General features: G+C 49.1%; 1 protein-coding gene across 1 annotated transcript in view; it reads left to right on the top strand.

The window, feature by feature from the left end:
* Positions 1 to 13,438, top strand: part of EYA2 (EYA transcriptional coactivator and phosphatase 2) — a 217,741-nt gene that overhangs the window by 201,196 nt on the left and 3,107 nt on the right. Inside the window, exons 13-15 of the mRNA XM_074317592.1 lie at positions 2,917 to 3,031; positions 3,973 to 4,094; positions 7,306 to 7,406. Coding sequence (XP_074173693.1) covers positions 2,917 to 3,031; positions 3,973 to 4,094; positions 7,306 to 7,406 — 338 coding nt within the window. The remainder of the gene's footprint in view (positions 1 to 2,916; positions 3,032 to 3,972; positions 4,095 to 7,305; positions 7,407 to 13,438) is intronic.

Below are 13,438 nucleotides of genomic sequence, written 5' to 3'. Positions count from 1 at the left end.
CCCCCAGGTAATCTGTGGAAACATTAAAATGAAAGAAGCACTGGAAGCCACTGGTTCTCAAACTTGGCTCATTTGGGCACACCTGAGGAATCTGTGATCTGATTTTCTTGGTCTGGCTGCAGCCTGGGCATCAGCATGCACAGTTCCCTGGGTGATCCTAACGTGCTGCCGAGCTGAGAGCTGCCAGCGTCGGCAGCCGAGAGCATTGCTTTATAGCACTGAACAAGAAGTCTGGGGGTGGCTGGGGCACGGTTGGTTGGCTCAGCAGTGGCGAGGCCCTAGATCACTATTTCTCTAGGAATTCTCTAGGCCAGTAGTTCTTAACACGAGGTGATACTCTCCCCCAGGAGGCATTTGGGGTATTTTAGATTGTCCCAATATCTGGAACTAGCTATTGGCCCATAGAGGGAAAAAGGTTTGAGTAGGCAGCTAATAGTATCTGCCATATACACCTTGACTCCGAAAGCTTCAAGAGCTCCTTCCCTCCACCCTCCAAGAGTCCCGGGAAGAATTTAGGGCCTCAAACTGGACAGAATCCACTTTCAGTCCCAGAACTGATACTTTCTAGCTATGTGACCTTAGGTAAGATACATAATCTCTCTGAGCCTCAGTTCCTAGGTCTATGGAATGGGGCTAAGGATGGTTCTGTGTTCCTGGATGATGGAGAGGTTTGCTGTTGATGCATACAAAAGGCACGTCTCCATGCCTGGTGTGCAGCAGGCACTCAATAAATGGTAGCATTTATCACTATCCTTTCACTTTTGCTCTGGAGTCTTTTGGGTTCTCCTTTGTCTTCTGCTTTCCCCAACAGACCAGCAGTTCCTTGGGACGGATGTTTCCATCTTGTCCGTGGCTGCAGACTAATGCAGTGCTGCAATAACTGATGTTTATGAGCGCTTACTGTATGCCAGACTTTATTTTGTAGACTTGTCATCTAATAGATTCTTTGCTCTTCACAAAATCCCTATAAAGCAAACACTTTTATCATCAGTGTTGTGTGAAGGTGGAAACTAAGATCAGAGAGGTTAAGTAACCTGCCCAGCATCACACAGCCCAGACAGCAGAGCCACAGTGGAGTCCCAGGTCGGCCACTCCACCACCTCTGCCCACACTCTGTGGCCTCTCACATCCAAATCTGTTGACTACAGGAGTGAAGCAGAGAGCTTGAGGGTCAGCCCTACAGGCTCACCCAACCCCTACATGGAGAAAGTGGGGGAGCAGGTGTGCTTGGGGTAGGGGAGATAGAAATGGAGTCAGCTAATGGAGGCCATCAGCTCCCCATCCAGGTTAAGCCCCAGGAAATGCCCAGGTCTTCTGTCAGGCTGCTTTGCATTCCCATAAACCAAGGAGAAATTGCCCGATGTGTCAACAGATGGGGAGCTCACAGCTGGCAGGATGCCAGTGGGCACCCCCTTCTTTCCCTCCCCATTGTAGTCTCTGCTACCTCCTCTCCCCACCTCCCCCTGCGTCACAGAACTAGCCTGGTGAGGGCCGGGATGGACCCTGAGGAATGTAGCCTTTTAGTCTGGCAGACGTTCACTCAGCTAACAATTAGGGTCCTTATTACTAAGAAGGCTTTCTTTATATTTTTATTAATTGCTAAAGAGTCTAGCAGTGTCTACCATAAATAGCAAATGAAAAACCCCATGAACAAAGAAGTTTGATGCTTTTCAGGAAGATGAAAAAGGCCAGTGCGGCTGGAGCAAGGGGGCACCTAGTAGAGGAGGGGATGAGAGAGGTGGCGGTGCCCAGATCGTGCCAGGCCTTGTGGGCCACGGGAGGAGTTCACACAGCCGAGGTCTTCCATGTGCAGAAGATGAGGTCTAAATAGCACAGACACAAGGCAGCACTTGGTCCCAGTAAATTCAGTCTTCCTTCGACAAACACAGACTCAGCACCAGCCATGTGCCAGCCCCTCCTATAGGGCCTGGTGTTCTGGTATTGACCCAGTTCCTGCCCTCATAGAGCGCACAGTCTAATGACCAAGGCAGCCAGCAAACTCATAATCACACAGATACATTTTCAATTAGAGTCGTGAGGAGTGCTATGAAAAAAAGTGTGTTGGGAGAGTATAAAATAGAACGACCTGACCACACGAGGCCTTCCAGAACACATGACACTGGTGGTGAGTGTGGGGAATTTAGGCAGGGAAACGGGAGAGGTAAGATCCGAAGATTTGTCCAGGTTAGGAACTGAGGTATGCAAAGGTCCTGAGGCAGGAACATACATACGTGGTGTTTCCAGGAACAAAGAGGAGGCCACGAGGGCTGGAACAGAAGGATATCTGTGCAATAGCAAGAGATGACATTGGCAACTAAGTAGGGGCAGGGTCATGGGTATCGAGTCTGAGCTTTATCTTCAGGGCCCTGACGGCTGAGAGAATGACAGTCAGGTTCAGAAACATATATGTCAATTAAGTCTCAATGTTAAAATAAATAAATAAAAAGAGTGTTCACCTCCAGGGTCGCTGTGAGAATGAAGTTAAATAAGTCATGTTAGAAGCACAGGGCCCTGCACACAGTAAGCACCCAATAAATGTTAGTCATTATTCGTTTCTATTTTATTAATTTTTGTCTCCATTGTAACCGTATAAGCTCTATAATTGGCATGTTATGTGCCTCTTACAATATTGACCATGTAGCAGGCCCTTCTGAATTTTTTGTTGGATGGATGATGGATGGATGGGTGGATTATGGGTGGGTGGATTATGGGTAGGTGGATGGATGAGTGAATGGATCAATCAAGAGATGGATTGATCAATCCATCAATCCCCAAATAAGATGAAGATCACTGGACTGAAGTTGACCCTGATTTGAAACCTCAAGGTACAGTAGCCAGACACCCCTTCCCAAACCCTACCCCTCTCCCAGACCTTTCTAACACGATAGCTACCACGTCTTTATTTGTTATCCATAGGCTTGATAGGCGCTCCCAAAAGAGAGACCTGGCTGCAGCTCAGAGCTGAGCTGGAAGCCCTGACCGACCTCTGGCTGACCCACTCCCTGAAGGCACTAAACCTCATCAATTCCCGGTAAGTGGGAGCCCTCATTTTCCTTTGCGCCACTGAACTTTCTCCCATTCTAGGGTGGTGGCTCCCCCATTTCCACACTTGAGGGAATAGGACTCTCCAAATTTTGACTTGCACACTGTCCAGAGGTTTGATAAAGCTGAGGTGTGCAAACCACCCTGGACACCTTGTGCCATCACTGAGCAAACAGCCTCAGTGACTTAGGACCCAGTGGAGCTAAAGGCCTTTGTACGCAGGTCCATCTGGTCCCATCCACCCACCAATCACAACATCCCCCTCTGAAAACCGTTTTAGAGAGCATCACAGTCATTTACGTGAGGGAAGGAGGGTCCAGTTTCATTCTAAGCCTCCTGATAAATTGCCTCTTGCTCTTAAATAAGATCATCTGGGCCAGAGAACAAATTACTCCCCTGGTGACCCAATCTGATGACCCAACACATGAATGGTTACAAAATGGCAGCCCATGAGCTGCGTCTGTCCCAATGACGTGTTTTGTGGGATACACACTTTGTCCTCGAGACTGAGAAAGTTAGTCCACAGCTCCAGGTTTCTGGGCTCTCTCAGAGGATCAAAACTGGCGTGTGCCCACCCGTTTAACCCCAGTCCCCACCTGTCCCTGACGCCCTTCACTTGTTCCATATCACTCATTTACATTACGGATAGGCACCTGCAGCTATTTAAGTGTGTGGCCCTTGCAACAAACATTTGCCTTTTAAATAAGAAAGTGTTACACTCACATTACATTTCAAAATGTCAGGCAGCTTCAGGCTTAAAAGAGAAAAGCAGCTGGAGAATCCTTGGGCCCTACCCTCACCTGAAGATGACTTAGCCAGAGACTCCAAACCCCACCTGAATTCTTGCCGGCTCCAGGCTCGTGCCACAGGGTCAGGAGGCCTGGCCTGTGGTCCCCTGGAGTTCTGATCCCCAATCTCCTTCGTCCTCAGGCCCAACTGTGTCAATGTGCTGGTCACCACCACTCAACTAATTCCTGCTCTGGCCAAAGTCCTGCTGTATGGACTGGGCTCCGTGTTTCCTATTGAGAACATCTACAGTGCAACCAAGACAGGTAGGGGCAGCCCAGACTTCCAGTGACGCGGGGAGGGAGGGTGAGGTCGGCATTTCATCCTGACGTGGGCATGGAAAGTGTAAGGAAAACGGCACTGGGGAAGTTCAAGAACTTGTCCACAGGCATGACTCAGTCCCAAAACAACCCTCACAACCTACTTGTTTGAACCAAGGGAAATTGGTTAGGACCTCAGTTTTCCCAAGTGTGTGTATTAGGATACTTGCAAAGCTGGTCTAACACACACACCCCAAATGCAAGGGTTTACATCACAGTCAGAGCTTATTTCTCTCTCCTTTGTCAACAGACTGGAAGGTAATCTAGGATGGTGGGGTTACCCTCTCCTTATACTCACCCAGGAACTCAGGTGCTTCCAATTTTATTTTCCACCACTTCTTGTAGTTTTATTATGTGTGGTCAAATCAGGGTCCTGCCACATCAGCATTCCGGCCTATGGGAAGGGGGGAAAGAGGAAGGAGTAATGCGTGTCCAATATTTTAAAGCCAAGACTCAAAAGGAACGCACAGTACTTCTGCTCACCTCCTATTGCCTGTCTTAATCTGTGGCCACAAGTAGTTGCAAGAGAAGCTGGGAAATGTAGTCCATAGCTGAGTGACTGTAAGCAGAGGTAAAACTCATGGAATTCTGGTACTAAGAAAGAAGAGGGAAACAGTCACCACCACAGCCTGGTACAAAAGGGGATTTTAATCTAGGTGGTACAAGTCATCAAATTACCTCGAATTTAACCTTGAACCACATAGAGAGAGAATTGTTTTTTTTGTTCTCTTTTAAGGAGCAGTCTCCACTTAGTGGCAGCCTGCTTTAACGCCTCTCTAACACTTGTTTATCTCCCTGACTAACAAAGAGAACAAGCCTTATGCTCAGAGCTTTTATGAGATAATAGAATTTAGTAACTAGAAATGAACAGCATCATTTATCATCAGGGCAGGTAATCCTGGTTGGTTTATTTTTTTATGTGGAGGGAGATGACATTTTTTTTATTCTTATATCACCTAAAAATGTCTAATAATGCAAAATAAATCTAGTTAGCTAAGATGTTTTTAATTAGAAATTGTTTACCCTTGTTTTTTTCTGGAGCAAGAAACGAATTTATAGTTTCGTTTTTATATAGTTTCGTTTTATATAGAATTTATAGCAAGAAACGAATGTAGAAGAGTGTTCTTAGAGCAATTTTGCCTTTATTAGAGTTGTAGGTCTGAACATTGTCTAAAATGCCTTTAAATTTTAAAGTCATAGAAATTCAGGCCCCAAATGGCCATTAGAGATTCTACAATGGGACCTCTATGTCAGAGGAATCACATGCCATCAGGGAAGTGGTGGCATGACTCTTGTTTCCCGCTGGGGAGCCTGAAGTTCAAAGACCTGGAACTAGTCAAGGAATTTGTTTTCTTCTTTTTTCCAGTAACAGGATTCCTGAGCGCTCACAGTCACTCAGCTATGGACTACATTTCCCAGCTCTACCTCGCTGTTTTAACTTAAAATTCATATTTTTTTCAATAGTCAGTTTCCTGCTCTGATAATGCTGCATAACAAACATCTCAACACTCAGTGGCTTACAGCAACCAGCTTTTATTTCTCACTCTTTGGTTTGTGAGTCAGCTGTGGCTCTGCTGGACTTGACTCCAGGTTCTGGTCTGTTCCACGTTATTTCCTTGTTACGAGACTGGCAGCCATCCAGGGGCATATTCTTCTCATGACAGATGGCAGACGTGAAGGAGGCCAAGCCAAACCACCCATGCCCATTTCTCATGGCAGGTCCCTAACGTTCCATTGGTCAAAATAGGTCCCATGGCCAACGCACTATCAATGGGGTGGGGAATAGGCTCCTACTCTAGTGGGAACCACTGCAAAGTGTGTGGCAAAGGGCTGGGGTGTGTGATTCTGTTAACTCAGAAGACAGCTATGATCCTCTGCTTTGACTCCACCTCTGCTCCCACCGAGCAGGAAACGGTCTGCAACAGAGGTGATGGCTACTAGAGCAATATAACGGAGTTCAGAGCTCACACACTTGAGGCAGGCAGTCTGGGTTCGAGTGCTGGCTCTGTGCTTGCTAGCTGGGTGCCCTAAGGCAAGTGGCCTCACTTCTCTGTGCCTCAGCTTCCCAGTCTGTAAAATGGGTGATCACAGTACCTCCCAGCATATGATAAATAGTGTGTGTGAAACACTGAGCAGTTCTCAGCAGAGCACAAGTGCTCAAAAATAGAAGCTATCTTACAATTATTATAACGTCTCCTACCACATCCCTAACCTTCAAGACACTTCATAACACTGAGCCTCAGTTTCTTTATCTCTAAAACGAGGATTATGTTGATTCCAATTTCATAAGGATTGTTTTGTCAGTTAAATGAACTAATGTAAGTCAGTGGTTCCCGACATGTGACAAAGCGGGGAGGGGGTGGGTAATTTGCCTCCTACGGAACATCTGGGAACATCTGGAGAAGTGTTTCATTTTCACAACTGGAAGAGTTGCTACTGGCATCTAGTGGGTAGAGACTCGGGATGCCGCTAAACTTCCTGCAATGCTTGGAGCAGCCCCCACAGTGAAGAAGTATCCGGCCCCAAATGGTAATGACACCAAAGCTGAGAAATCCTGATGTAGGAGACGTGCTTAGCAGAGAGCCGAGTATATAGTAAACTCAGAGAGTGACAGCTATGACGGTTACTGCTGCTGTTGCTATTTTCATTATTGTATGGTTCCTAAACTTGCTGACACGATCAGGATGAACTGATCTGAATCCAGTATGTCTGGATCTGTGCTGCTGCCCAGACAGTGGGAAGAAGGAGAATACGGAGAGGTGGTCATCCAGGTGGACCTGTGAGTGCCCGCACCTCTGCTTCCTAACTCTGGGGTCCCGGGCAAGTCGCCCTCACCACTCAGCCTCGTGTCTGCAGCTGTAAAAGGGATCAGTCACACCTACCCCAGACAGCTGCACGCATTCTGGAGCCTGCTTCCGCCCCCTGCTGTGTCACCCTGGGCAGGCCTCTTAACCTCTCTGCACCTGTGCATTGTCATCTGTCACGTGGGGATGACAGCAGCGTGCACCTCAGAAGTGTGCTGGAGGGTGAAATGACTAATACCTGGCCCTTAGGAGGATGGCTGCACACAGCAGAGACTGCATTGGCGGTCATTATTCTCCACACTCCTGGTCCTCATCGAGCGTCTTGTCTTTCTTCCCTTCTCCCGTATGTACAGGGAAGGAGAGCTGCTTCGAGAGGATAATGCAGCGATTTGGCAGGAAAGCCGTCTACATCGTGATTGGTGACGGGGTCGAAGAGGAGCAGGGAGCAAAAAAGGTACTTCTTCCGTCTTCCGTCTTCTGTCTCAGGCTGCTTCTCCTCTCCTGAGTCGCTCTGTGGTTTCCAGGGCTCAGTACATGACTCCTCCACTGCCTGTCACTGGCTGGGTCCCCCCTGCCCAGGCTCTGTGCTGGCTGGTCCATTCCCATTTGCACATCACAGAGCAGCCTCAGTCATTTCCTTCTGTAAATCCCGCTCTATGCTTGGCTGCCGCCCCTGGTAGCCCCTGGATTGTTTCTGGGACAACTGCTCAGGAACCCAGAAACGCTCTGGCAGGGCAGCCTGGTGGGGGCCTGGTGTGTGTGCGTGTGTGTGTTTTTTATTTAATACTTACTAATCATATGTTCCAGGAACCCTTCCCAGTTAATAAAGACAGCATTAAGCTAATGAAAAAGAAAGTCCTGCATTTGTGATCTCAGGCCCATGAGGAGAGGGGCAGGGGGTTCTGGGGGCTGCAGCTCTGTTCTTGGAAAAGAAACAGCTGCCAAAGTCCTGGGTCTGGACCTGTCAACAGCATCCCAGAGAGCCTGCCACCCCCCACCCAGAGGCCTGGGGAGTGGATTGTTAATGTCACAGAGCTTAATTTGGGGGACCTGGTTTCCCCCTGGCCTCCCCAGCAACAAATTCAAGGAAACGCAAAAATGTTTAGGGTCTCAGTGGGCGGAACCCATAAGAAGTGGGAAGGTCCCTAGGCTCCGAGAGGGGGGCTTAGAAGGCGTTACATGTTCTGTTCCATCCACGGGAAAGGCTCCGCCCCTTTCCCGGCTCATCCTTCGTGCTCCAGCTTCAGCAGCACTTGTGCTGGGCAGAGTTCCCTGAGCAGCTCCCACTCGCCCGCTCCAGCCAGATCGGGCCTACCTGTGACTCCCTGCCCCAGCTGTCCTTACTCTTTCTTCAGGACATTGTCCCCTCTTGTCATGAAAGGATCACCGGTGTGATTGGTGGCTTAATCACAGATCCACCAGCTAGTGTGTAAGCTCCATTAGCTGAGCACCTACTGTGTGCCAGCCACTGTTGCAGGAACTGGGGATCCTGCAGTGAGCAGAATAGGTAGGGCCCTCCCCTCTCACTCAGCTCACAGCCCGATGACAGGCAATAAACACATAAGTGTAACACGCGTGTCAGCTGGTGAGCAGAGCTTTGGGGGAAACTAGTGTAAAGAATGGCACGGGGCTGGGGGGCAGACTTGGGCGCAGTGCAGGTTGCAAGTGTAGGAAGTCGTCAAGGCAGTCCTCCATGCAAGGTGACGTCTGAGCGAAGGCGGGAAGAGGGAAGGGGAGGCGGAGTAAGCCGAGTGGATATCAGAGGGAGGGCATGCCAAGTTCAAAGGTCTGAAGGCAGGAGCTTCCGGCAGGGAGCCCGCGTGGCCACAGAGGTGAACCAGGCGAGTGGAGAGTGTGGGAGGTGAGGTCAGAGAGGACCTGGGGCCCTTGGGAGCACTTCAGCTTTTACTCTGAGCTCTTCTTCTTAAGGCATATATTTTTAACTTTAAAAATAAAGTGATTTAGAAGGGAAAATATTAAGCAAATTGTAGTAATAGAGGCCACACACAAGGATATGGCCAAACAGTGGCATGATTCATATGAATTATCATATGAATTACTGGGGTTCCAGAAACACCATGCCAGGTCGTGTCTATACGATACGGCTGCCTGAAGCCCACTGCCAGGGCCACAGGGGCATCCAGAGCCCCTGTACCCTCCTTCAAGTTCAGATATAGCTCAACCCTTTGCCCTAAGCCTATGACCGCGATCCAACTATGCTTTGCTTATATCAAAGTTGGACTGGAGAACAGTTTAGGCCTGGGGTCCCGTGCCTGCCCTGTTTCTTACCTGAAGAATGACAGGGACAGCCGTGGAGCAGCCTATGCCATATACCCGCCTCCCCCACAACCAGAGAGGCAGCAGATGTTTTAAAATGACCCCTTCATTGTCCTGAAATGAAATACGGTTGGATAGTATAAGCTACGTCTAACCATACTGTCCAATAGGTCTGTAGCTATGGTAATGTCAGAGAGAAATAGAGCGAAAGTCATTTATACTCAAAAGAACGTGGGCTTCAATAGGTGAACGTTTGGGCACAAAATTCCAATGCCCGCATCCAAACTGACATTGCTGTGGACGTGACCCGGCAACCGCAGACCGACACACGTGTGCAGCCTCCCATCCATGAACCAGGTGAGGTGCTGCGGCCGTAACCTGACTTCTCCAAACCGCTAAGCAGCTCATGGAAAGGTTCTGAATAAAACAAAATACAGGCTTCCCTCGACTTACCCAGTAGGTGCACCCTGGAAAATTCAGGTTTTGTTAAAAGCATGCAAAACATACTCTGTATGCGACGGTACTCTGTATTTATGTGTAAGATGGAGTTAAGAGTCCAGGCTCAGGTTATTATGATCGAGTTTTGTACTTGGTTGAATATCTGGCAGCGCATTCAAAAATCATTTAGGCCTAAGGCGTGTGGGATGAGGCAGGACACCTGCCCCTGCCACAGCGTCCCCAAATCATGACACTCAAAAATCACATGGCTAGGAATTTCCACAGTGACCACTAGGGGGCAGGCCTTTCCTTCTTTGAGAACTGCTGGTCTGGGGTCACCCTCCTGGACGGTGCCAGCAGGAAGGTGAACCAAGGGAGGTGCCTCATTTATTTTGTGTCCTAGGCATCTTCCTTCCCTCACCCCTGCCAGTCCTGCTCCCAAAGAAACATGCGACCCAGAGCGGGGGAAGGGGGGGAGTTTTTCCCTATATCTTAGCTCTGCCATTTACAGCTGTGTGGCCTTCAGCAGATGACACCCCCTCTCTGAGCTGTCTTTCCTTATCTGTCACTGGCTGCTGAGAATATGCACATAGGACCCAGCACAGGAACCGTGTGTGGTGTGCTCTCAATAACCCAAAGCTCTGTTACTATTACTCTTTGGGGCCGAGGGGTTGGGGGAAGAAAGAGAGGGGGTTCTCTCTCCTGTGGCACCAGAAGAGAAAGGAAATATGGGTGCTGGTTTGCGCATAACAGGAAAACTCACCCAAACCTCTTGTTTGCTCAAAGCCCCTGGGAGACGCATGTTGCTGAGGGTGTGGGTGGGGTGGTCTCTGGAAGGGCTGGGTCAGCGGGCCACAGCAGGGCCCGTGAGGCCCAGGTTCTGTGGAGTGGGGTGTGGGTTGCCAGAGATGGCGGCTTCAACACAAGAGGTTTCGTCTCTCGTGTAAAATGTCCACAAGCCACCAGGACTGCTGTGCCAGCATCAGGGACCCAGGCCCCTTCTGTCTTGTTGCTCTACCAGTCAGTCCCAGTACTACTCTTTCCACAGAGTCCACGGTGGCTCCCACCACCCCAAGGTCATACTCCAGCCACCAGGAAGGGGGTGGGGTAAGGCATCTCTTCCCTTTAAGGGCAGAGCCGCTATAGGTGGACATCACTGCTGCTCGAGTTCCATTGGCCAGATTTGAGTCACATGATCACACCTTGCTACATAGGTAGCTGGGAGATGTAGCCTTTATCTCAGCCACTATATGCTTAGCTTTAAAAAAAAAAGAATGGGAGCTTCTGAGAGAGAAGGGGAGAACGGAAGTTGGGGGGCAGCTGGCAGAGACTGGCACAGCTGGCTGTGACTGGTACTAGGGGGGCTCGAGCTAACCGCATGCCCTAACCCACTTTATTACTGACATCATCATTTTGCTTAACCCTCAAACCTCCCTGCAAAGTGGGTATCATTCCATTTCATTTTGTGGAAGATGGATTTGAGACTCAGAGAGGTTAATTAATTTACCAAAGGTCACACAGCTGATACATGCAAACTGATGTGTGTTTTGCTCCAAACACCTGGCAGGAAGGGGGTGGACTTAGGAGTTTGAAACACAGTCAGTCCACACCCCTGAGTTGATCAGACAAGAGCAGAGTCCACCAAAGAAGACTAGGGCACACCCCTCATACACCGAGCTCCCCGCAAAACCTCTACCAGTGTCTGAAGGAGCAGCACAGCCCATTAGTTAGAAACGCTCTGCACCAGCAACTCTCCCTGCCTGATGGATGGGAGTCATTAGCCCAGACCACCAGACACCTGAGCAGCCTGAAATATGGCAACAGGACAAGGGGCTTTGACTGTTTCAGCCGACAGTGTTGTTAATATCTCCATTTTAGTGGGTCATTTGTCTCAACCTCTCCACACGTGATAAATCCACCTGTACTCTGGAGCCATCAGGCCTGGGATGGAGGCAGCTGAGGCGTTCTCTTCCACCTTCACTCATTTCCTTCCGGAAAAATGAATTATAGTTTTTAAAAGGGGAAAGGATTGGCAAGACGGCGACCAGAATCCATCTTTGCAGAGAAAGGAAGGCGTGGCTGATGAGGAGAGGGTCGGGGGAGCTTGGGCAACTGGAAGGCATTAAACAGATGGTATCTGTAGCCCATGATGGATAGCATTCTGTTTTCCTTGAGTAAAAGAGAACATTCTAACTGTCGAAGACTGGTTCTAGTAGTCCACAGTCTGTAAAGAGAGAGAGAGAGAGAGAGAGTTTGCTTGAGAAACTCACCTTCCCTCTCTACCTCCATCCCTTCCTCTTTACATTCCTCCCATGGATATTTCTTGAGCACCTACTGTGTGCCCGAAGCCATGCGATGCAGCAGTGAACATGATATTCCAAGGTTGAACCCACCTCAGGGCCTTTGCACTTGCTATCCTCTACCTCAACTACCTCCCCCCACATGTTTGCATGGCTCCCTCCTCATCCTCTGGGGCCTGTTTAAGTGTCACCCCTCACCCCTAGAGAGGCCTTCCCTGACCCAGCTAGCAAAAGTAGACACACTCCCCGCTGGCTGCCTTCCACCCCCTCCATGCTATTTCCTTCATAGCACTTACCATGAGATAAAATGACCTTGTTTATTTCTTGTCTATGGATTTATTATCCCTGACTCCAGTGACAGCCCATGAGTGTGTGCCACCTGTGCAGAGGCCCTTTGGGGACACACCCTTGACATGGGGATCTCCCCATGTCAAGATTCTCTTTAATCACATCTGCAAAATCCCTTTCACCATGTAAGGTCACAAATTCACAGGTGGTAGTGCCTAGGACATGGACATCTTTGGGGGGCTATTATTCTGCCTCCCGTAGACCAGAAAGGTGAAGATGAACAATTGCGATACAGAGTTGGCAGAGTGATAAGTACAAAGCCACCAGAGGCAGGAAAGCGTTTGGCGTGCTCTGGAAACCAAAAGGACACCTGGGTAGTGGGCATGGAACCTCACGCAGCAGCAGAATTACCACAAGGACTCTGGGCATCATATGTTTATCACAAATCGTCTTTTCATTCAGTAAATGATTTAAGGCCGATGACTGTCTTGAGGAGGTTCTGCATCTCTTAGCAGCAGGTTGCAGAAAACCTAGGTATTGACGACTTACCACTTACTCACCAAACAAGATTAGAAGTAGGTGTACCCTAAGATGCTCCAGTGGGTCAGAAATTCACCAAGCCTCCCTTTCCATCGTTTTGCTCTACCTTTCTAACCACCCTTGGCTTTTTGTTTTCTGGCTTGACCTCCAAATGTCTGCCACAGCTCCAGGCATCACATACTAACATGATGGCATCCAAATAGGAAGGGAAAGTAAGGAGGAAATTCTCCTCAGGTGCATCTCTCTAATCACGGAGGAAAACCTTTCCCAGAAGCCCCCAGCCAACTCCCTTGTTGGCTCCAACAGGGCACAAGTCAGAAAGGATACAGGACAAACCCCTGACACACAGGGCTGGGATTGTCATATCTCTCTGGGACAATCACAACTCATCCCCTACATCTGGGCACGGCGCTGCCAAGCTCAGCGTTCTGGAAGCCAGGAAGAAGGTAGGATGGCTGTTGGGCAGGCAACAACTTTAGCCAATGGTTCAGTTTTCCAGTGATAAATATTCAGTCAGGTTTCTTCTCTGGAGCCAGACATGATCTCTCTGTGGCTCAATCTCCTCATCTGTAAAATAAGATACATACAGTGCCTCTCCCAGAGGGTTACTGATCAGATTAAATGGGGTAACGCATGAGAAGTT

The sequence above is a fragment of the Rhinolophus sinicus genome, linkage group LG13 (genome assembly GCF_036562045.2).
Source record: "Rhinolophus sinicus isolate RSC01 linkage group LG13, ASM3656204v1, whole genome shotgun sequence".
Classification (NCBI taxonomy): domain Eukaryota; kingdom Metazoa; phylum Chordata; class Mammalia; order Chiroptera; family Rhinolophidae; genus Rhinolophus; species Rhinolophus sinicus.
Note: the sequence above shows the minus strand (reverse complement) of the source record. Positions and strands in the feature narration are given on the sequence as shown.